Raw genomic sequence first — 23,610 nt, forward strand, 5'->3', positions numbered from 1 at the left:
TGAATCACAAAGAAAAGATTAATTCTCTTGTAAAGGTATTGTATTATCTTAATTGTTCACATCACTCAAGCTTTTCTAATTAGAAAAGTAAATACCATCCCAGGAAGGTTTTGCCCTTGCACAATGTAAAAAGGCTAAATATTTGCATGAATTATACCTTTCAAATACTACTTAAACTTGATAAGGCCAATAATCAGTTTATAATGTTTTCCCTAAATTATGCTTCTGAAAAAGGGTAGTTCTTTTATAAAACATGAAAAAAATCTCTTAAATAATACAAATATTTCAATGTTTTGAGTGTACAATTAAGCCTGAAAAACCACACCCCTATAGCTTATTGCTTAGTGGTTTCCAAAATCTAATTTTTTTTTCTCTGTTAAACCTATTCCATGTGTCCTTTTAGCCCAGTGATTTATTTTAAGACTCAATGGAGATTACATACAATCCCCTGATTTTCTTTCTTCAAGCAGCAGCTGTCATTTCTTGTACAGTATTTCCCATTCCATCTTCCTGATTAATTCTTTGTCTCTGGATAAATTTAGTTCTCCTAAACAATCAGAATTGGATCCTGCCTCCCAGAATTCTATCTCACTTGCAAGAAGTTTATCAGACTCTTCCATGAGTCCCACCAAGAGCCATGTCCTATGCTCGCCTAATTCATACATAGAAAACCCTTCTACCTTGTATTCTTTTCTTGATAAAGTACTCAGCACATGTTAGGTATTCAGAAGTACTTTCTATAGAGTCATCTGCCTTATAGTGGTTTCTGGTCTCCACTTTAAAGCAGTGTGATCCACAGTTTGAAGATCAAAGATTTTGGAGCCATATGTATCTGCATTTGAATTTGACTGGATAAGGATGAGTTCTATAATGTTATGTAGTAGAATTTTTCTTCTCTGAACTTCTTTCCTTATCTGTAAAGTAAGCTAAAAATATTACCAATTTATTACAGTGACTTTAAGACACTGAATGACACTATAAATACTATATATTTAGCTCAGAGCCAGGCACATAAGTGCTCAATATTTATTGGCTATATTATATCGTGTACATAATTTTAGAAACACTCTACTTTAACAGATTGAAAGCTATCTCTGTCGTAAAAATCAGAAATGAAAAGTTCTTGTCATTTAAAATGGCCACTTGAACTTTTCCACATACCACATGCTTTTCTGGGTCCTAATCCTGACGTGTCTCCCTCTTTTGCATCTTCAGAGTGAGATGATTTCAGGGGCCTGATGGGCTGTAACACAGTTTCCATAGCTGGTTTACCAACTCACTGAGCTGCAGCGTTTCATTTAGGGCTGTTCTCTTTTTGACAGGAAGGCTTGAGGGAGATGATGATCCTAAATGCCAGGAGGATTTTCCATGTGGGCACAGGGGAAGAAGACAGTGAGCATCTGCACAGCATGCAGAGCAGATTTTGAGGGTGTGAAGCTCCATTTATGAGCTTAGTTAATAGACTCTTGGGTTTGAGCACAATGTACTGTGGAAGGGAAGAGGGGTTAGTTCATCCGGAGCTTGGTTTGTGAAACCAATTCTTCAGTCTCATTTACATTTACATTAGCAGGACATCTTTAATAGTGAAGGTGTCGGACAAGATCACAGCTGACATGTATGATTTTATCAGCATAATCTCTATTCTCCAGCCAGTTGCTGAAGTGAAAGAAAATCACCATAGATGCCATTTGTCCCATCAATTCTACTCCTCTAATATAACCAAGAATTTCTCCTCTGAATGTCTGTCTTCAATCACTTTCTCTTTAATACTAAAACTTCTATCCAACCAAAGCCATTCAATAGCCTACCTCAGTCTCATATCCTACCCTTGCCTTACATATGATAAAATAATTTGAATGCTTTAAAAAGTAGACACATAGTTCTTAAGATCTGTGTTTATTTACAGCTATCTGTTTGAGGTTTACTTTAAAATAAAGTCTGAGATATGTGAAGTTGATGCTAATGATGCGGACATTTGGGCCTGAACCAGTCACTTTAGTGCTCTTTACTCCTAAGTAAAATGGGCATCATAATAATTTATATGTGTAGTATTGATTTTGAGATCAAACAAAATCATCTAAGTGAAACCTGTATGTATAAGTCTGTATGGGTGGGGGGCCCAACACTTTGATATGTCTGATTATATTGCTTGAAACAGTGCACCCAAAAGAAATCAAATACATCAAACTTCTCCCAATCTGGAGTTTGTTTCTAAGAGTAGACTGAGTAAAGTAAGTTGGAAAAACAGACGATGGTTTAATACCTTGCACTGACTTCAACCAGGGCAGTAGAAGAAACAACAGCTGATCAGTAACAAGGATATTCTTCTAATTGTTAGGTTCAAGGTAATACTTGAACCAGTCATATTTGTCTTCATTTTTCACCTGACTTCTGAACTCCTTTCCACTTCTTCCTAATGGTAGAAAAATGTATATCTACAAACCGAATTATCATTTGCTTTGTCTGCCTGTTTTTCTGTATTATGATGTTATCACTATGAGGTAGTACCCTCTTCTCAGGTTAATGAAGAACAGAATATGCTTAGTCTATGAAATGACTGCCCATGCTTAATTAGATTCCTATTGTCTTCTTGACTATAACTACTCATACAGTTAAAAGAATGCAAAGCATCCCAAAGTACTATCTCTTATTGTCTTTGTATTTGGCAACTTCCCATTTCGAGTACTGGAAGACTGGTACAATTTCTTCTGAAATTATTATATTAACCTCAGCAGGTTCCATCTGTGGATTTTTATGCCTCTCTCCTCTGTAAAATACTTGTTCATCTCATCAGTATTTCTCACTCAACATCTAGCACAATGACTGACACCTAATATATATATATAATGTTTATATAGTACCTATGTATTGGGGTGGAACCTAGGGCCTTGTCCACACTAGGCAAGTGCTCTGCCACTGAGCCATATCCACCTGTCAGTAAACTTGCAGGAAGAGATGGATAGTTACTCCCACTACCATTTTGTCCCAGACACTGTCCTAGGTACTGTTATTACCATAGTGAATAATTCTCAGTTCTTGTTCATGGAGAATTCAGTTTCTGTTTCAAGTTGTTCTATAAATCATGTTTTTATTAAGGATAGTGACTTTTTCCTAAGAACCCAATGTTTTATTTTCCAGTCTCCTTTGGACGCAATGGCAAGTAAATAAGATTCCTGGTTAATGCTGTTGCAGGATGCTTGTAATCAATGAAGTGACATCCAGTGGTGAAATATTGTAGCATTTCATCCAGTATGCCTCTCCTTGGCCCACAAAAGATTAAATATTACTTAGAAAACAAGGAAGCCATTTCTACTATAAGCTGCCTAACTAGAGAAGAAAATATGGTGCCCGAATAGCCATTCACATTCTTACATACAGGTCAACCTTCGCCTATATTTCTCTATGAAGATAGCTGTATCTTGAAATACATATTCAAACATAATATGGTCAAGTTGCTTGTCTATGAAATAGTCTTTAAGATTAGAAAATGAGCATTTTCCCAATCAAGGCTAATGGAATTTTGCCTGGAAAAGTAAATGCAACTTGTTTTATTCATTTCATCAGGCTGAATTCTCTTTGGGAGGGAGGGTTATGCCCGCCTTCCTCATTCCTTCAATCTCTTTGCCTTACACAATGCCTGACACAGAATCTATGCTCAATAAATATTTAATGAAAGAATAAATTCATTTTGCTACCAACTTCCCACCTGGGAAAAACCAGGTAGGTAGCAAGTAAATTTAAAAGCAGTGGGAAATTGATTTGCGAGATTTAAAAAAAAGGCTATTCTGAACAGAATGGAAAAATATAAGGTTAAATGCAAAATACAAATTAATCTATACAGTCACCCTTCCATAAATCCATATTTGTTGTTTGTCTCCAACTGACGGTAATTATTTTCCAAGTTCAGAGGTATTAAGTAATGAACAGAAAGTATTGAAGTGTTGACTTCGTAAGATTTCATAAAGTTAGGGAACTTCCTCTGCCTTAGTTCTTTAAGTTAATGAAATCTTGTTCAAACCATCCACCAACCCTTCATTCAAATGTCACTTTCCTGATTGCTTTTGTTATGTGCCATTGAGTCATAGAGATTTCACGGCTGACTCATGCAGTGGCAAGGTGATAAATCATAACCACCAAATAACCTCAGAGAAATTACAAATGATAGAAGGCATTTCAGAGGACTGCCTGTGAGAAATCAGGCATTTATTTTTGCTTTGTACCACACTCAACAATGGAAGTTGTCAGAAAAGTGAGAAGTTATTGCTATCTCATTGCTATCCAGGTACATAGGGAAGACTTGGTAAAAGTAGATCATTTAGCTCCTTTGTTGTTCTAACAAATTTGAGTAAGTTAACAAGCGTAAATTCAAAGAGAAAGGAAAAACAAAAAGTTTAGGCCTTTGGTGAGGAAAATTAATTATTGCAAATATTTCATATATTGTCCTCAGCAAAATGGAAATAAAGATAAAATAAAGTAGAAAGCTCTGTTTCCGTAAATAAGGATATATTTAATCATCTTGTAGGATTCAGTTTATTTTAGTATTATATCATTGTAGTCTGAGAATTGTACATAATTCTGAAACAACATTCAAGGAAGAGCAACTATTAGACAGAAAACCAAATAACTTTTAAATGCCTATCTAAGACTATTAACTAGTTGTACATCTAATGGGCACTTGTACACATATCATTGTTTTTCAGCCTATAATGATGATCTTTTCATCCAGAGCCTCTAAAATTGTATTGGATTAACATTGATTCAAAGCAAATGGTGTTTCCTTTCATGCCAAATTATTCATGATTACATGAAATTCCAAAATTTGATTATAACTTGACATTTTAAATACATTGAAGCACATATGCTATAAAGGGACAAAGAGCATACAAAGTAGATATGTATGTCTTTTTCCTTTATCCTCAGAGAACTAGGCTTGTGTGTATTTCAAAATAATGTACATCTTAGCTAATAAATGATTTTTTAAAGTTAGTTTTTCTAAAGTATGTTTTGCTACTAACAAAGTTTTAAAAGTATAAAAATGTGCAAAGTGACATGTCATTCATCCAGAAGCTACATGTACTGAAGAATTTCACATCTAAAAACAATCAGCAGGTGAAGTGATATGAGAGTGTTTGAGATTCCATCCATGTCACTTCACCTTCCACTTGCCTAAGAAGGAAGAAGAAGTAAGCTATTTACCAACTAAGAATAGGTAATTAAAGCCATTTGAAGCTTTTACGGTAATATAGCATTTCTTCTGGTCGACTCTTAGAGGAACACAGACATATACACATTCCCATTCTCTTAAGAATTGTGCCAAACAAGAAAAGCTGAGAAGGCATCTTCTTCAAAATTCTGAAGGAAAACTAGCCTTTAAGCAGGCACTTTTGGTGCACTACACATTAAAGTGTTTTAATAGCATCCATTTATCATTTTAACAGCAAGCATTTACTAAAAGGTGTAGGACCAGGTGCAAAGAAGAAAGCATATAATGTATCCTGAGGCTTAGCTTTTCAAAGCACAATGTGAAGTCATGTCAAAAAAGGGAAATGCCGTCCTCTTTCCTTTATTTGCTTAAAGCATGTGATATGAATTTTCATTCAATGGAGACAAAACTTTTTATCAGAGCAACGTCAATGTCTTTTGTATAAGGCGATGATTGAAATGAGACCCAATCACATCAGTTTAATTCAAGGTTACACTGGAAACTTTTTTGACTGCTGGCCGTGACTCTATAGTAAATGCGGTAATGGTTTTTTTAAAAGAAAAATCAGTTCACTTTGTTTCCACATACATTATCTGATGGAGTTCTCCTAAAAAAGATAGACCTTATCTCTACATGACATAAGTGATCTGCACAATGTTAAACAAACTTTTTGCCTACATAACATATGGAATATATTTATATATATCATAGCCTAGCATGCAAAACAACTTTTAAAAATCATGTAAATCTGTGTTCTCTTATGAAACAGTAAAGAGATTATTCCAATGATAAATTTCAGCAAAACTTTTCAAAATCTGCTTTTCATAATCCTAACATATTGAGTCCCATATGCCATTTATCATTGACTTATTATACAGTAACTGTCCTCAATTCGTAAATAATCTCTCTTTCCTGTCACCCACCCCACACATAATCACACACGCACATGCAATGCACAATCTAAGCATGTTGCTTTCATGCTATCAACATGTTTTCTGCTCTCAACCCATTAAAGCCTTTCTTCTAGTCTTTTACAGTATTTATATTCTGGTAGACTGTTTGGATTTATGTCAAGACTCAACAGATATATGACAGAGGTGGCCCATATGTACAAAAAAAGGGAAGAATACTATATTTTGGATATGAGTTTGACAGTGGCCTAAAGAGTTTATGAAAATGGTGAAAGAACAAATGGTAAATAACATACAAAATAAAGAAAGTAAAACATCTAATGGAAGTTTGAGACTGGGACGGTGGACCAATGTCCAATTTGGTGATTATGTGTAGGAAAATGAAACTAGAAATCATTTGTGACTTCAGAGTTGTTTCCAATCCAGAATGTTAGAAATAGAATTTCCTTACTCCTATGTTCATAATACAATTTTGATTCCCTTTTTCTAAACCCAAAGTTTAATGAAATACCTAAGACAAAAGAGCTACACTACTTAGAGTTTGCAAACTTTTCCTTAAGGGCTAGATAATATATATTTTAGATTTGTGAACTGGACCTCTGTTATACTTATTCATCTCTGCCATTAAGGTAGGAAGGAACAAAGGCTACACTTCAGTGGATGAGTGCAACTGTGTTCCAATAAAACTTTATCACAAAGGGAACACTGTCAAATCCTGCCTGAGATTATGCACGTCCACTTTTTGGGCTTGTGTGTTTTCTTTCCACTGTCTCATTCCTTAGATCCTATACAGTATAAAGAAGTGACTGAACAGCTCCCCCTTATCTTTCCTTCTGAAGAATCAGGTGAGTATAAAAGGATCAAATATTATCACATAATAGCTTATCTTTCATCCTCACTTTCACAATGGAGGAACCCAAGGCTAATATGGTAAAATTACTCCTAGATACTAGGCATAGTTCTATCTTCAAGGCTCATATTCTTCCTTTTTGAGATGTGAAATTTATTTTTAGACATGTCTACAATTTCTCTTTGAGTTCTCAGCATTTCTGTAACTGTGGATGACCTATCTGATACTACCTTAGTTCAGCTCTGGGCTTAGGTCAACTAATTTCTAGAAAGGAGTTCATATGAAATACCACTTAGTGTTAAACCCAGGAGTGTTATTTTCTTATCAAAATGAGACTCTCAAGACTGAAATGGCTTGACTATACAGTGAAATACATCCCTAATTACATACTGAATATATCAAGTTAGGCATTAGGCAAGATAGCTCAGGAAAAGGATACATAACCAATTACACTTTCTAAGCTTTTTTATCTACTTGTAAATAATTCTCAAAAATATCTTTCTCTTCTTTATCAATTCATAAATAATTCTCAAAAATTCTTTATCCTCTTTTCCATCACATTTCTGTTTCTGTAACTGGCATAATGTAACCACAAATGCCTGGGGCATCTTCCTGGTCCTTGTCCTATTCCTTCAGGCCCAGTCTGCATTGCCTCCAGAAATCAGAAGCTGTTATTACAGTCTCTGACTCAGCACTCAAGAGAGCAATGTTTTTTTTCATACCTTTGGAATAAGAAGAGGCTCACGTTCCTCCTTTTACCCATGGTCTAGTGCTGTCCTGATCTTTGTCACTAAGAGCTCAATTCACAAAACTCTTATGAAATGTCAACATCAGAAGAAAAAGCGACAAAAAAAAAGTAATATACATAGTAATTTATTTTACTCTCCAGCCTCACTATATGGTACTAAGAATGAAGGAAGTAGATAGAGGAGATGGATGATACTAACATCCTACTATAAACCTAGTTGTCTCAGAGTTCTGGATTCAGAAGATAAAAAGAAATGTAAGTTCCTCTTTAATGATGATCTCAAATATATAATTCACACATCCACATGCAGCTACTGCCTCTTGGAAAAAAGTCAAAATGGATATACTGGGACAGCCAAAGAGTCCAGAAATTTAAAGCCACACAAAAATTTCTTCCATATTCCACTTATACTCAGAAACAGATGTGCACCTCTCCGCAGTCTATGTTTTTAAACACAAATAAGAAAGCTGCCAGACAAGGACACAGACCCAAACTAAAATGCCATTTCCCAGCAAGTGACACAGCAATCTCTACTTTGACTTTGACTTTAGCTCCACAGCTGTGGTGAAACTCACATTATGCCTGCGGGAAAGAAATTGTTCCCAGGTGAGAAGTAAATTATCTGGCTTGGCAAAAAAATGTGGAAAAAGCAAATTCCACCTGCTTTTCTCTAGGCAAGATATTTTTGTTCAAATATCTCCCTGCCACCTAGCCAAGTAGTTATCCACATGTCCAATCAATATCCTGCTTCTGAAAATATTTCAATTTTACATTCTGCATATAGGTACACATGATTATATGTAGAAATACACAGGGAACCTAAGGGCCAAAACACACGTTTTCTAATTCACTAAAGAGATGATTTGAGAAAACTTCCAACAAGGGTTCCTTGATGTCTTGACTGATCCATTCATTCATGGATTCATGCATTCATTTCTTCTTTCATTTAACAAATGAGTCCCAGGTACCTATGTTGTGCCAGGTACTATTTTAAGCTCTTGAACTCTAGTAGTGACTGACAAAGTGAATGCTCTCGCACCTCGCCTGAGCCCGCCTGAGCCCGCCCGAGCCTGCTGATCTTCGTGCACCTGGCCTGCTGCGAGCCGTGCCGCGTGCCGACAGAGCGGACATGGGCAGAGCGATAGTGGCCAGGCTGGGGCTGGGGCTGCTGCTCTTGGCACTGCTCCTACCCACGCAGATTTACTCAAACCAAACAGCTGTTAAGCAACCTTCAAGTAACACCTCTCAGAACACCTCTACTACCCCAAATCCAACTAATGCCACCACCAAGGCAGGCAGCGGTGCCATGCAGTTGACAGCCAGTCTCCTTGTGGTCTCGATCTCTCTTCTACATCTGTACTGTTAAAGACTCTGGCCAAGAAACGTCCCTGCTTCCCCATCTTGTAAACCCAATCCAAATGGCGACCAGAAGTGCAGTGGGGCAAGGAAGAAATCTAATTCCACACCTTATTTTAGCGATGCAGAAGATGCTGAGAATTCCAAATTTGATTCATTTGAAGGACGTGTGAAGGGATTGACAGATAATGAATGCCAATATTAAATCTGCTCGAGTTTTTTTCTTTACAAGATGAAGAGAGATAACAACATCCAAGATTACCCATGATTCCCTCAAATATGGCTTAAGAAATATGGACACTTAAAACTGTACCTTGAAAACAAGAGTAGACTTTATTTAGAAATAAAAGATGGGATGTGGAATGGAGATTCAGTTTTCATTAGGTTCATTAAATCTATAAGGCCATAAAACATAATATAAAAAGCTTCCATGATGCTATTTATATGTACATTAGAAGGAACTACCAGGTGTTACTGTAATTCCTCAATTGTTGTTTCAACAGTACTAATTTAATGCTGATATTCTCTAGATAAAGTTTCACATTGTTAAGCCATCACTGTTTTCTTGGAAACTGAACTCTTTCCCCTGCCCTCTGTGGCTTTGGATTTGACATTACATTTGACTTTTTATGTAGTAATTGACATGTGCCAGGGCGATAGTAGACAGGAGCCCACCCCCAAATCTAAGTATCCTGAGTAAATCTTATCTTTCCAAAGTGAAATGGTAGGCATTTCCCACCACCCACTTTCATTCAACAAAAGGACCAGATTCATCTAGCTAAACTGATTCCAAAGAGTAGAATTGTACTGACCTCAACTAATTTCAAAATGCTGCCTTTTTATTTCTGTATATGTTGAATACTCACAATTAAAAATGGAGCTTGTTTTGAAGATAAAATTACAAATCTTGAAATTAAAAAGGTAAATATGTGAAGGAGCCAAAACTAAAACAAACATTTGGGAAGCTAGGACTAGAAGCTAACTTGCATAAATTTACAAAAAATTTTATACTTTCTCTGTAAATGCTTTTTTTTTCAAAAATCTATGGATCACAATAGTCACATTTGGAACCCATATCTCCATAGATGCAAAAAAAGCATTTGACAAAATCCAACATGCATTTATGATAAAAACCTTACAAAAAATTGGAATAGATGGTCTCTACCTCAAACTGGTAAAAGCCATCTATGAAAAACCAACAGCCAATATCATACTAAATGGTCAAAAACTGAAATCCTTCACACTACAATCAGGAACAAGACAAGGATGTCCACTATCACCACTCTTGTTCAATATAGTTCTGGAAACATTAGCCACAGCAATTAGACAAGAGAAAGAAATAAAAGGAATAAAGATAGGAAATGAAGAAGTCAAATTGTCAGTATTTGCAGATGACATGATACTCTATACAGAAGACCCCAAGAACTCCACCGAAAGTCTTCTAGACTTAATAACCAAATGCAGTCAAGGAGCTGGTTACAAGGTCAACACACAAAAATCAATAGCTTTTCTCTACACAAATGACAGACTCAGTGAGAGAGAAATAGGGCAAATGATTCCTTTCACAATAGCACCCAAAAAACTGAAATACCTAGGAATCAACCTAACGAAAGAAATCAAAGACCTCTTCTCCGAAAACTATAGCACTCTGAAAAGAGGGATTGAAGATGATATCAGAAAATGGACAGACATCCCCTGCTCCTGGGTAGGAAGGATTAATAGAGTGAAAATGGCCATACTTCCAAAACTGCTATATAGATTTAATGCAATTCCAGTTGAGATCCCAGCAGCATACTTCATGGACCTTGATAAAACAATCCAAAAATTCATTTGGAACAAGAAGAGACCCAGAATAGCAAAAGCAATTCTAGGTAACAGAGACATGGCAGGGGGTATCACAATCCCCGACCTGCAACTCTACTACAAATCTACTGTGATAAAATCAGCATGGTACTGGCAAAGAAACAGATTTGAGGACCAGTGGAATAGATTAGAAGATGCAGAAACAATGCCAGACACACTCAGCCATCTTATCTTCAATAAAGGAGCCAAACACCCTCACTGGAGGAAAGACAGTCTCTTTAATAAATGGTGCTAGAAAAATTGGGCTTCAACTTGCCAAAGATTAAAACTAGACCTATATCTCTCACCATGCACTAAACTAAAATCAAAATGGATTCAAGATCTAAATATTAAAATACAAATGCTGAACCAGTTGGAACAGAGGTTAGGTAGAACTCTTGAAGACATCGGTGTAGGAAAAGATTTTATGAACAAATCCTCAGTTGCCTGTGAACGAGCACAAACAATCAACACGTGGGATCTCTTCTTATTAGAAAGCTTCTGCACAGCAAGAGAAACCACCAGCAGTACGAAGAGACAACCCACAATGTGGGAAAAATTCTTCACCTGCTTTTCCTCAGACAAAGGTCTACTATCTCGAATCTATAAAGAACTTAAAAAGATCAGACCTCCCAAATTTAAAGACCCAATCCAAAAATGGGCATCTGAAATGAACAGACATTTCTCAGACAAGGAAGTAGAAATAACAAATAAATACATGAAAAAATGTTCAACATCACTGGTCATTCGAGAGATGCAAGTGAAAACAATGCTGAGATTCCACCTCACACCAGAAAGAATGGCTGCTATCATGAAATCAACCAATAACAAATGCTGGTGGGGCTATGGGGAAAGAGGAACCCTGCTCCACTGCTGGTGGGAGTGTAGACTGGTGCAAGCACTGTGGAAATCAGTATGGAGATACCTACCTCAAAGGGCTAGGACTGAAAGTCCCATTTGACCCTGCTATTCCACTGCTGGGGATCTTCCCCCCAAAATTAAAAGAATCATACCACAGTGATACACGTGCACCCATGTTCATAGGAGCACAGTTTGTGATAGCTAAAACTTGGAAACAGCCCAAATGCCCATCAACTGGAGACTGGATAAAGAAAACGTGGGGTTTTTTATAAAATAGAGTACTACTCAGCCATAAAAAATGAAAAATTAGAGACATTTACAGGTAAATGGATGCACATTGAGGTGATACTCTTAAGTGAAACAAATAGGACACACATGTAGAAATACCCAATAGTTTCTCTGGTGTGAGAAACTGAAAGTGTAAATAAGGACTAAATGTATAATAGGTAATGTGAAATAGGAAGTAAAGGGGCAAAGGGGAAGGAAGTGGGAGGGCTAGGGGAAAGGAAAGAAGGATATGGAATTAATATGAGAAAATGGAAAAATAGGAACAAAATCTTTGTAAATAGGGAGGAATGGAGGGGTTGAAGGGAGGGCTGGGCAAGGGTGAAAAATAAGAACCAAGAGAGATTATGTAAAGTTGCAAATTTCCAATGATGAATGTCATTATATTGTATACCTAAAAGTACCAATGATTAGAATGAATAATTGATAATGCAAAATAGGAAGAAAAGGTCCAAAGGGGTAGGGGTAGTGGGAGGGGCAGGGGAAAGGAAAGAAGGGAAAGGAAAAATGATGAGAAATGGAAAAAATGGAAATAAAGTCTTTGTAAATAGGGAAGGGTGGAGGGCATGAAGGGAGGGCTAGGAATGGGGAAAAAATAAGAACCAAGATGCATCACGTAATGGTACAAGTTCCCAATAAGAAATGTAACTGTGTTGTATACCTAAACTGTACCAATAAAAGAATTTAAGAAAAAAAAAGTAAATGCTCTTGCTGTCACTCAAAAAGACAGAAAGAAAACAAACAAGTAAACAATAATTAGACTTATACATTCTTATTCATTCATATTTAACACATGTATGGTACTTGGGAAAACATTTTTATAAGTTCCCGAATAAAAGAGACAAAGAAGAGGACATCATAGCTTCTGCCCTCCTATACTCACAATTTTATGTGGTAGCAGCATTCAAGCCACTTACTATAATATAAAACATAACATTTTAAGTTCTATAATAAAGATACAAGAGAACTTTTAGCAGAATACTAAGGAAAGCATTTATGGAGAAGTTTTGCAAAAGATGTTGATGAATGATTAATATTCCATGCCTTCCTTACCTCATGCCAGGCAGTGTTGTCAGTATTTTATACCTTTACAGAGATGAATTCATTCATCTTTACAACACTAGGAGACTAGCATTTCCCCAATCCCATTGCACCTGAAGTGACACTAAGGCTTGAAGATTGTAAGTCACCCAACGTCACAGACATAGGCTGTGAGGCAACTATGATTTGAACCCCAGGACAATGGATCCAGAGTCCATGCTTTTAAACACTGCTCAATATGGTCTCCTATGGTAAAGAAATTTTATCAGGTAGAGAATAATAAACTAGAGTAATCAAAAGCACAAAGTTCAGAAGGTTCTAAGCATGTAGGAGGAGGAGTTGGGCAAATTGTGTGGATATTGCCAAATAAAATAAATGTGGTGCAACTGGAGACTGGGGCAAAGAAATTCATCATAGGAATCATGAATGTCATCTATCTGTGTTGGACAAAAGTAATGAATGTCATCTATCTGTTGTGTGGACAAAAGTAAGTCACTAAAAATATATAAAGATCTGAATACAATACCACCATTAAGAAGGGTTTTATATAGCAGGTACTGCTGTACATGCTACTTGTGCCAGGTATAATTCTCTAATCCTCATATAAGGTAAAAAATACTATCACAACTTTAGAGATGAGAAACACAAGGCTCACTGATGTTCTGAGGTGAGAGTAAGGTTTGAACCTCCATAATTTAAACCACTCCATGACTTTATTTTCTCTACATCCACACTTGCAGCTGTGTTGAGCAGGTACTAAGAAAGCTGCGAGATTGTAAGCAAAGAGACTGATAAATCATCTATTAGTTCATATTATTTTGGGGAGTTTTAAAGATTCACTTTTACCTACTAACCTGTGCATTTATACCGTTTATTTAATTAAGTTGTAATTTCATTTTACAGCCTCGGAATTACTGTAATTAACAGGAATTTAAGGTCCTGTGAATCTGTAACCTCATTCCTAATTTTTCTTTCCAACACTCATTATTTCAGTGCTTACTCTTAACAAGGCTATGCACTAAGAAGTATTAGAAGTAACTTGATGACATAATTGTTCTCAGTGTGGAATATAAGTCTAGTAATGAAGACAGGTAAAGACAATGCTGAAAGTGGGCAATCCAGGAAAAGAGAAGGTACAATGGTCCTTCCTAGCACCATCATCTAACTTGGTTTAAATTTAGGTTTTAAAAAATGGGAGACAGGAGGGGGGTATGGGGAAAGCAAAACGAGGATTTAACAAGAACATTCATTAAATAGATCAGATATTTATCAACCATCATCTAACTAGAGGTGAGAAGTCTCCCCAACGTTGTAAAACTGCCTGGATCTCAGACTTGTCTTGCAACCACCTTGAGTAACTTTGTTGAAGTTCAGGATATTAAAAGTTCCTAAGTGGTGACTCGGAAGCTCAGGATAATAAAAGCACCTTAGTGCATAACATCAGTGGGCTGCATGGGGCCAGTGAAAGACTGCCAGGCTCATTCCCACACCTTCAAGGTGAAGTTAAGGACAGTGTCTGGGCTCCCTCTGTTCTTTCTTCCACCCCTTTTAAGGATCTAGATTCCTAATCTCAGTGCCTATACCAAATGCTGGTACCACTTGGTGCAAATAAATCAGGAAAAGACTTGGAAAATTATATTTTTATGCCAGCCCAACGGGATACCAGGAAGTCAATCCAGAACCAACTGGATTTAGTTTCATTTCTGCAAGAAACGACATAATACAAGTCCAGGCAGTGCAAGTGGGAAAAATAATAATGAATCATCAGCAACGGTTCTTCATAAAAAAGCTGGGATGATGATACATCACAGCACTGGGCCCCATTATAATAAATACAGTCACAACCACAAAAGGTAGCATTTATACAGAGGGGGGAATATAATTTGATGGAAAAATGACCTTATTTTCCTCAAAGTCCTTAATTTATGCCATCTGATTTGTGTTGGAATGAAACTTAATTGGTGGAAAATGTCATCTACATTCATATTTTTAGAGTTTCATATTGAATTCTACAACTGTATAAAGTTCATGAACACATATATATTCACTCTTCCTTGAAGAACATTTTTTAGTTTCCAAGGCTTTTGCTTTCTCTTCTGTTGAAAGGTTGTTAGAGATCTTTTGCTAGGTCCTGTCAGCTGACCTCTAATTATCCCCAACTCTGAGTCACGGGCCTCAGACACATTTAGAATAGTACTGCTTGAGGATTGGTTACATTTCAAAGCTTTTTCAATGGACACCCCTGGGAAAAGATTTAAGTTGTAAATGAACTATATTCAATGGTAGAGTAACGACAATAATTTTAAATTTTACTATATAAGTAATTTTATTTAATGAGGTTATTTTATGGTGACAATTGCTGAGTACCCAGTATGTGCCAGGCATTGTACACCAGGAGATATAGAACCCTTTCCTATTTATTTTATAGAACAAATGTATGTAATACAAGCCACTGTCTCTACTAGATTGAGAAAATGATTATTTGGTTAACTAGCCCACTGAAGGGCATCATGAGTAAAAAATAGAACTTGTGAATCAATGTCTAATATCAACTAAGCTACTTTGCTTCTTATGTATGTATGTGTGTGTGTGTTGTGGGTAGGGTGTATTTTTGAAAAGAATGTATTGATAGTGTGTGTTCCAGCTGCTTTGGTTATACAAGTTATCTTAAAAATTAGTAGTTTAAAGGAGTGCTAACATTTATTTTTCTCAAAACTCTACAGTGTGGACAAGATCTATCAATGATAGCTTGGTTACAGTTTAGATCTAAAATGCCCCCCAAAAGTATCCCATTTGGAGGTGCAGCCTGGACAGAAGGGGGGATCACTGGGGTTGTGTTCTCTTCCCTGGCTCCTCCCTTCTCTCTCCCCTTCTTCCTGGATATCATGACATGAGCAGCTCTCCTCTGCCAGGCCCTTCAACTTCTCCCATGCCTTTTTTTGCTTTGGAGCTGCCCAACAGTGGGCTGAACTCGCTGAAATTGTGAGCCAAAATAAACATCTCCTCCCTTAAGTTGTGGGTGTCAGGTATTTTGACCCAGTGACAGGAAAGCTGACTAGTACAGCTTGTTTCTGTTTCTCTCAACATCACCTGGTATGGCTTGAAGGTAGGAGGATGGAATCGCCTGTAGGCTCATTCAGCCCTATTTCTGGCAAGTGTCTGGGCTGGGTTTGTAACTGGAGCTGTTGGCAGACATAACCACACATGGTTCCTCCATGGGGCCTGGGGCTCTTCACAGTGTGACTTGAGTTTCAGGGTCAGGGAGAGGAGAGGAGAGGAGAGGAGAGGGGATATACTGGATAACATTTTATAGTGTGTGTGTGTGTGTGTGTTGTGTATGTGTGTGTGTGTATAATATGGCATATAAATGGACTATATGGAAGATATGGAATATATGAAATGCATATGGAATATAAATATGGAATTTTATAGCCTAGCTTAAGTGTTGCAGTAGCTCTTCTACTATATTTTGTTCCATGTGAGAATATCTATGATCTTCCCATGTTTAAAGGGAAGAAAATTAGACTCCTCATCTGGATGGTGGAATTGCAAGTCTCTGAAAGAGCACATGGTTAGAGAACTATCTCTTTGTCTATTTGAAATGCAATCATCCACAATATCTAGCTCTTATACATATGTATGAATGATGTTTATGCTCACATACTTCATATAATTCATATACATGTATTCAACATTAATTAGTTCTACTGTGTGACTAGCACCAAAAACAATAAGTGCTAAACAAATTGTTTGGGCTGGAAAAGGTCACAAGCATGAGGCAATTAATACCAATAAGTTCCAGCTTGCGCATCAAGTACCAACTAAATGACTAGTATCGGCACAAAATTTTTATGTCAAAATGCATTGAGTACCATACTCAATAAGTTTCAAAGCAGTTGAGTAACAAGGTATAAAAGTATGAGAATATGTATATGACAACACAGATCCATGTATGGATGACTTCTTGAGAAAACGCAGACTCTAATAAGGAAAACCACTTTAGCAGAGAAAATTTAGACTCCCAACTATCATTAACTTCCATGTTTAAGGATCACTTTTTCTCATAATCATTTTTTCCTGACTTATAGGATCTCAGTCTGCCTGTTCAGAGGACTTGTTTTCTCCATATGCTTCACATGCATTATACATATAATATGCAAGCTATCTGAGGAAAATGAGACCAAAAGAAGTAGTCTAAAGGGTCAGATATGACAAGAAGACTAAGACCGCGGTGTTAGATCCGGTTCAAAATCTTGACTCCACCACTTACTAGCTAAACAACTGTGGGCAGTTTATTTGGTATCTTTGTGTTCTCATTTTCTTATCCAGAAAGTGAAGATATTATTGCACTTCCCATAAAATTGTGAAGGTACAAGAAATAGCATCTATAAACTACTTGGTATAATGCCTAGTACATAGATGTTCTACAGAAAATTGCATCAAAGTTTAAATAAAGAAGAAAATACAAGTACTTTTTATGGCCCATAAGCTTTTTGTGGTTTACCCCTGTGAAACATCCTGGCTTCCTCTTGTACCATAGTCCCATAAGTCCACTTATGATCACTATGGTCCGAACTCTGTGACAAATGTGACAAAGTAAACTGTGAGACAAAGTGAAATGTAATTTTCACTTTACATTCTTCTTGGCCTCGAAACTATTGTATTTGTTCCTCTCTTCCGAAAAATCTTTCCCCCTAACTATTGAATGGTTAATTCCTTCCCATGATTCAGGTAATTTAATTCATCTCACCAGGGAGGCTTTTTCATGATCAACCTCTTACCCAAAGGATCCTTGTACCTCTCAATAATTCTTTATCATATTATTATATTTATAATCTTCCTAACAATTCTTTCTACTCAAAATTATCTTTATTACTGATTTACTTTTTAATTATACAGCTCCCCCACAAGATTATGATGTGCATAAAAACAGATAAGAGCTGTGACCTTCTCTGTCTTGTTCCAAAGCCCAAAACAGAGCTAGGTAATTTTAAGCCCTAACTATATATTTGATGGATGAATAAACATGTATGCATATATATTTATGTGTGTAATAAGGATAAAGTAAAAGGAAATGAAAACGGAAAAATTTAAAGGAAGTAGCACATCAAACTGCATTTCTGTGGGTGAGATTAAACTATGACATTTACTTGCTGCCTCTCCTTGTGGGGAGACTACAGGGAGGCAACAGGGTGACCGTTCTTTGTTAGCCAAGCGGCTCACACTGGAGACACATTTACCCCAAGCTGCCGTGAAATCACAAGTCACCTTATGCTTCTCTATGATGCTCCCCATTGTGTCCCTCAGGTTTTAAGTATGGGTAAACTAGGGATTATCTCTCTTCTTTTCACTTCTGGTCTTCTGGGTTTAACTTTGGGTATCTGGCTAGATGCCTATTTATTGAGAATATTTGCCTTTCTGTTCCAGGAAAGGTTTCAAAGATCTCAAAAAGAAATGCATGAACATGCAAATCATTCCTCCAAAACAATTCTAAAAATTATCCACACTTGCATAAAGATAAATGATGAATCCATTGGATTATTTTTGCTTTTTCTGTCATCTCTACTAGAGCTATTTGGTAACTGAATATTCATCAGTATATAAGGGAGTTTATGTGTCTGTGTATGACGCTTCTAATTAGCACATACAGTGAAGTGTGGAGAGCATTCTATATAACATTGTCTGGCTGAGGTTGGAAATCAAGGTCTGTCCTCTGAAATATGTGGACAGCTGTTATGTGATTTAAAAAATAAATAAAACAAAAAGGAGTAAGTTGTTACCTTGGAATTGTGGAGTGAAACATGACTTTATCTCCAGCACAGATGTTCCAGGTCTGGAACATTTTGCATGGAGTCATTAGAGACTTCATATCAAAATACTCCTAGGGTGCTGTCTGACTGTTTTGGTTAATTAATAGATCTCTTTGCAACTCTAGAAGCAGAGGATCCTAGGGACTAATACTGATGTGTAGTGCCAATCACTTCTTCTCCTCAAAACTGTTTTGCTCTCCCCACGTAGTCTTGGACAGGTCACCAGACCTCCATAGGCCTTAGTTTCCCTATCTTAATTAAAGAATCTTTCTTTGTTTCTTAAAGAGGTGTCACAGGACCCAACCTAATGCACCATAAGAAAGTTGTGTGCTTTCTGCAACCTTATTTTTAAAATTCTGATTACTCTCCTTTTCTTTATAATCATCATGAATTCAGGCAATAATAATTCTGGGATTAGAGTTGCATAATGATATTCTCACAATAGTTTAATGGCACTAGACAGTTTGCATTTTTCATCATTTGTGTTTAATCAATCAACACCATATTTAGTATTAAGAAATTCCATAACAGCTTTTACATTTCAAATGAAACAAAAAGAGCATGAGACAGAACTTTGCTCTTCCATGCTTCTCAGCTACTCTCTCTTCTATTCTGTAAGCCTACACAATTGGAGAATCAAGAGCATGAACATAAAATTCTAAGTGGGGTGCTTTCTACATCAGCTAAAAAAGCACCTTTGTTACTGTTCTGTTGATTTACAAAGTGATCAATGGCAAACAAAATCCCCAAGCTCCATGGCTAGCTTCATAAAATGTCATCTTCAGCTATTAAGAGGAAGGGGAAATCAAAATGTATCTCTAAGTGATGGCTGCTGACTGCCTGTTTTCCGTTGGTGGAATATGATTTCCTAGTGTCCTTGGGAGAATAACAGCACTTCCTTGCCCACACCCCCACCCCAATGGAAAATATCTCCACTCTTGTGGCTTCCTCAAAGGAAGAGACTTCCTGTTCACTTAGTCTAGTTCCCTTGTGACCTAAAGTCCTTTCACCTATAGAAGATAGATGACTTCAACCCTCAGTCTTGAGCTTGAATTGCAATGCAAACCAAATTAGATAAAATAAATCAATATATCCTTACAGGCCAAATTCACTTAAGTAACATTTACTGTACAATTTCCCACTTTGCCCATATACTTTAATCCATTAACACTGTACATTTGGCACCTGCATAACTATGTTACCCCAGCTGAATATAAATGAACCCTTAGGATTCCATCACTGTTTTGTGTTCAGGGAAAGATTAGTAAATTTTCATTTCTTAAAAAAAGTGATTTTTAAATGAAACAAAAAGCTAGGAAATTACGAGGCTGAGTTATTTGATTAGTTACTGAAATGTCCTGACAGCTTGTTGATGATTTAGAACTTTATATTACTATAATCATATGGACCACTGTATTCACACCGCTTACAATGCAAGCTTTTAAATCTATAGCCCAATATGTTTGCATTCAGATTCTAACTTGGAAAGCAAACAATAGCTCAGGAATAACAAACATACATGTGAAATTATGGTACTGAAAACTTGAGTATTATGTTCACAAAAATAATAAGGCACATAAATATTACTGTAGTTGATATAACTAAATGATCCTGGTTATACCAATCTATTACATCTTTACATACACTACAAGTGAATTAGTCCCTCCAATGGTCAAACTACCAAGAGAGCAGAGTATGTTACACTGAATGAAGCTATATAGATAAGACTTAATTCAATCATTGGTTTGAAATTTGGAAGGACTATCAAACAAATTCTTCCAACCAGTATCAGAGTCATAATAATGTCAAAAACTTGATCCTAAATGGAAAGGGGTGACATTAAAAACAGACTTAGGTAACAGAATAAGAGGCAGTCAAGGTATATGTTAGGCACAAGTCTGTAAGACTACTGCAGCAAAATGAGTAAGAGTAAGGTTAGTGACAATATTCTCCCTGGACATACATTTTAGTGTGCTCAACTACCTCATATTTTGGGGGGTTTTTTCTCCTTCTTATCCTATGTCATGCAGACTACTGAAGGGTGAGTTTTCCAGTATACGGCATAGGAGCAAAGACAAATGTTTTAGTTAGGAAGCCTAGATTCAAGCACTGGCATTGATACTTACTTCCTAAGTGACCATGATAAAGTCATTTAAACTTTTTTAGGCTTTTTTGCAAAATGGGCATAATAGCAAGACCGAATTCTTAAAGATTTATGATGATAATTAAACTAAAGAAGAGAAAAAGGCATTGAGACACAAAGGGAAGGAGAAAGAATGAACATCTAAGTGGAAGTATGTCTGCTCACCACTGCCCTCAAGCACATGGAGATGGAACAGCAGGAAACTGGCACTGCTTGTTCCCACAACTGAATTAAATTATGTCTTCCTCAAGACAAGGATGTCCACTATCACCACTCCTGTTCAACATAGTTCTGGAAACATTAGCCACAGTAATTAGACAAGAGAAAAAAATTTAAAAAAAAATAAAGATGGAAAAGGAAAAAGTAAAACTGTCATTATATGCTGATGACATGATACTCTACATAGAAGACCCTAAAAACTCCACCAAAAGACTTCTAGACTTAATTGACAGATTCAGTAGAGATACAAGGTCATCACTCAAAAATCAACAGCCTTCTTGTACACAAATAACGGACTTCCTGCGAGAGAAATTGGGGAAACAATCCCTTTCACAATAGCATCCAAAAAAATGAAATATCTAGGAATCAATGCAACGAAGGAAGTAAAAGACATCTACCTTGAAAGCTGCAGCATTCTGAAAAAAGAGAGCAAACAGGATATAAGAAAGTGGAAAGACATCCCTTGTTCCAGGGAAGAATCAATATAGTGAAAATGGCCATACTTCCAAAACTGCTATGTACATTCAATGCAATCCCGATTGAAATCCCAACAATATATTTTATAGAACTACAGAAAACAATCCAAAAATTCATTTGAAACCAGAAGAGACCTAGAATAGCAAAACCAATTCTAGGCAACAAAGACATGACAGGGTTATCACAATCCCCAATTTGAAACTATACTACAAAGATACTATGATAAAAACAGAATGTTACTGGCAAAGAAACAGATCTGAGGATCAGTGGAATAGATTAGAAGATGCAGAAACAACTCCAGAAACACTCAGCCACCTCATCTTTGACAAAGGAGCCAACTACCCTCCCTGGAGGAAAGATAGCCTCTTTAATAAATGGTCCTGGAAAACCTGGATTTCAACCTCCCAAAGATTAAAACTAGACCTATATATTTCACCATGCGCTAAACTAAAATCAAAGTAGATCAAAGATATAACTATTAAAACAGAAACACTAAACTTGCTGGAAAATAGGTTAGGTAGAACTCTTGAAGACACTCGCATAGGAAAAGACTTTATGAACAAAACCTCAGTAGCACGGGAGCTAGCCCAAAGATTCAGCAACTGGGATCTCCTCTTATTTAAAACCTTCTGCAGAGCAAAAGAAAGCAGCAACAGAGCTAAGAGACAACCTACAACGTGGGAAAAAAATTTTTATGAGCTATTCCTCAGACCAAAGACAACTATCTAGAATATATAGGGAGCTTAAAAAACTCAGACACTGCCCAAATTTAAAGACCCAATTCAAAAATGGGCATCTGAAATGAACAGGTATTTCTAAAACAAAGAAGTAGAAGCAACAAATAAACACATGAAAAAATGATCAACATCACTAGTCATTTAAGAGATCCAGATGAAAATAACACTGAGATTCCATCTTACTCCTAAAAGAATGGCTGCTGTCAAGAAATCAACCAATAACAAATGCTGGAAGGGTTTTCAGGAAAAAAGGAACCCTTCTCCATTTTTGGTGGGAGTGCAGACTGGTGCAACCACTGTGGAAATCAGTATGGAGATACCTGAAAAAAACTAGGATTAGAGGTCCCATTGGACCCAGCTATTCCCCTGCTGGGTATCTTCCCAAAAGAATTAAAAGAATCATACCATAGCGATATATGTGCACCCATGTTTACAGCAGCACCGTTTGTAATAGCTGAAGCTTGGAAACAGCACAATTGCCCATGAACTGATGACTGGATAAAGATTTTTTTTAATATAATGGAGTACTACTCAGCCATAAAAAATGAGAAATTAGAGACATTTATAGCTGAATGGATGTACATTGAGGCGATACTCTTAAGTGAAATAAATAAGACACACATGTGTCAATACCGAATAGTGTCTTTGGTGTAAGAAACTGAAAGTATAAATGAGGATCAAAATGTATAATAGATAATGTGAAATAGGGGGAAAAGGTCTGAAGGGGAAGGGGAGGTGGCAGGGATTGGGGAAAGAAATAAATATGAGAAAAGGAAGAAATGGAAACAAAGTCTTTGTAAATAGGGAGAAGTGGAGGAGTTGAAGGACGAGCTGGGGAATGGGGACAAAAATAAGAACCAAGAGAGATTATGTAAAGGTACAAATTCCCAATGATGAATGTCATCATACTGTATACCTAAAACCAATAAACTTAATGGAAAAAAAGATGCTTCTAATTTATATGCTATTATATTGTTGGGTCTGCTCCCTAGGCTGATGATCTTAATATTTGAAGATATGTAGTTTTGCATATAATGAACAGAGAACATGATCCAAGTATTTCATCTAGTGCTTGGTAAAAAACAAAAGGCTTTACTATTCTTACAAGAAAAACTCACTGTGTTAGA

General features: G+C 36.5%; 1 protein-coding gene across 1 annotated transcript; it reads left to right on the top strand.

Moving 5' to 3' along the window:
- The first annotated feature begins 8,832 nt into the window (after positions 1-8,832).
- Positions 8,833-9,208, top strand: LOC101715744 (signal transducer CD24). Its single transcript, XM_004836422.3, has one exon. The coding sequence runs from the start codon at positions 8,842-8,844 to the stop codon at positions 9,076-9,078; it is 237 nt and encodes a 78-aa protein (XP_004836479.1). The 5' UTR covers positions 8,833-8,841; the 3' UTR covers positions 9,079-9,208.
- Positions 9,209-23,610: the final 14,402 nt, after the last annotated feature.

Source organism: Heterocephalus glaber, unplaced genomic scaffold, assembly GCF_053883595.1.
Source record: "Heterocephalus glaber isolate CG9 unplaced genomic scaffold, H.glaber_assembly_v1.0 deba00001606, whole genome shotgun sequence".
NCBI lineage: Eukaryota > Metazoa > Chordata > Mammalia > Rodentia > Bathyergidae > Heterocephalus > Heterocephalus glaber.

Bases quoted from the DNA above. Each gene is read 5' to 3' on its own strand.
- LOC101715744 (XM_004836422.3), top strand. From the start codon at position 8,842: ATGGGCAGAGCGATAGTGGCCAGGCTGGGGCTGGGGCTGCTGCTCTTG.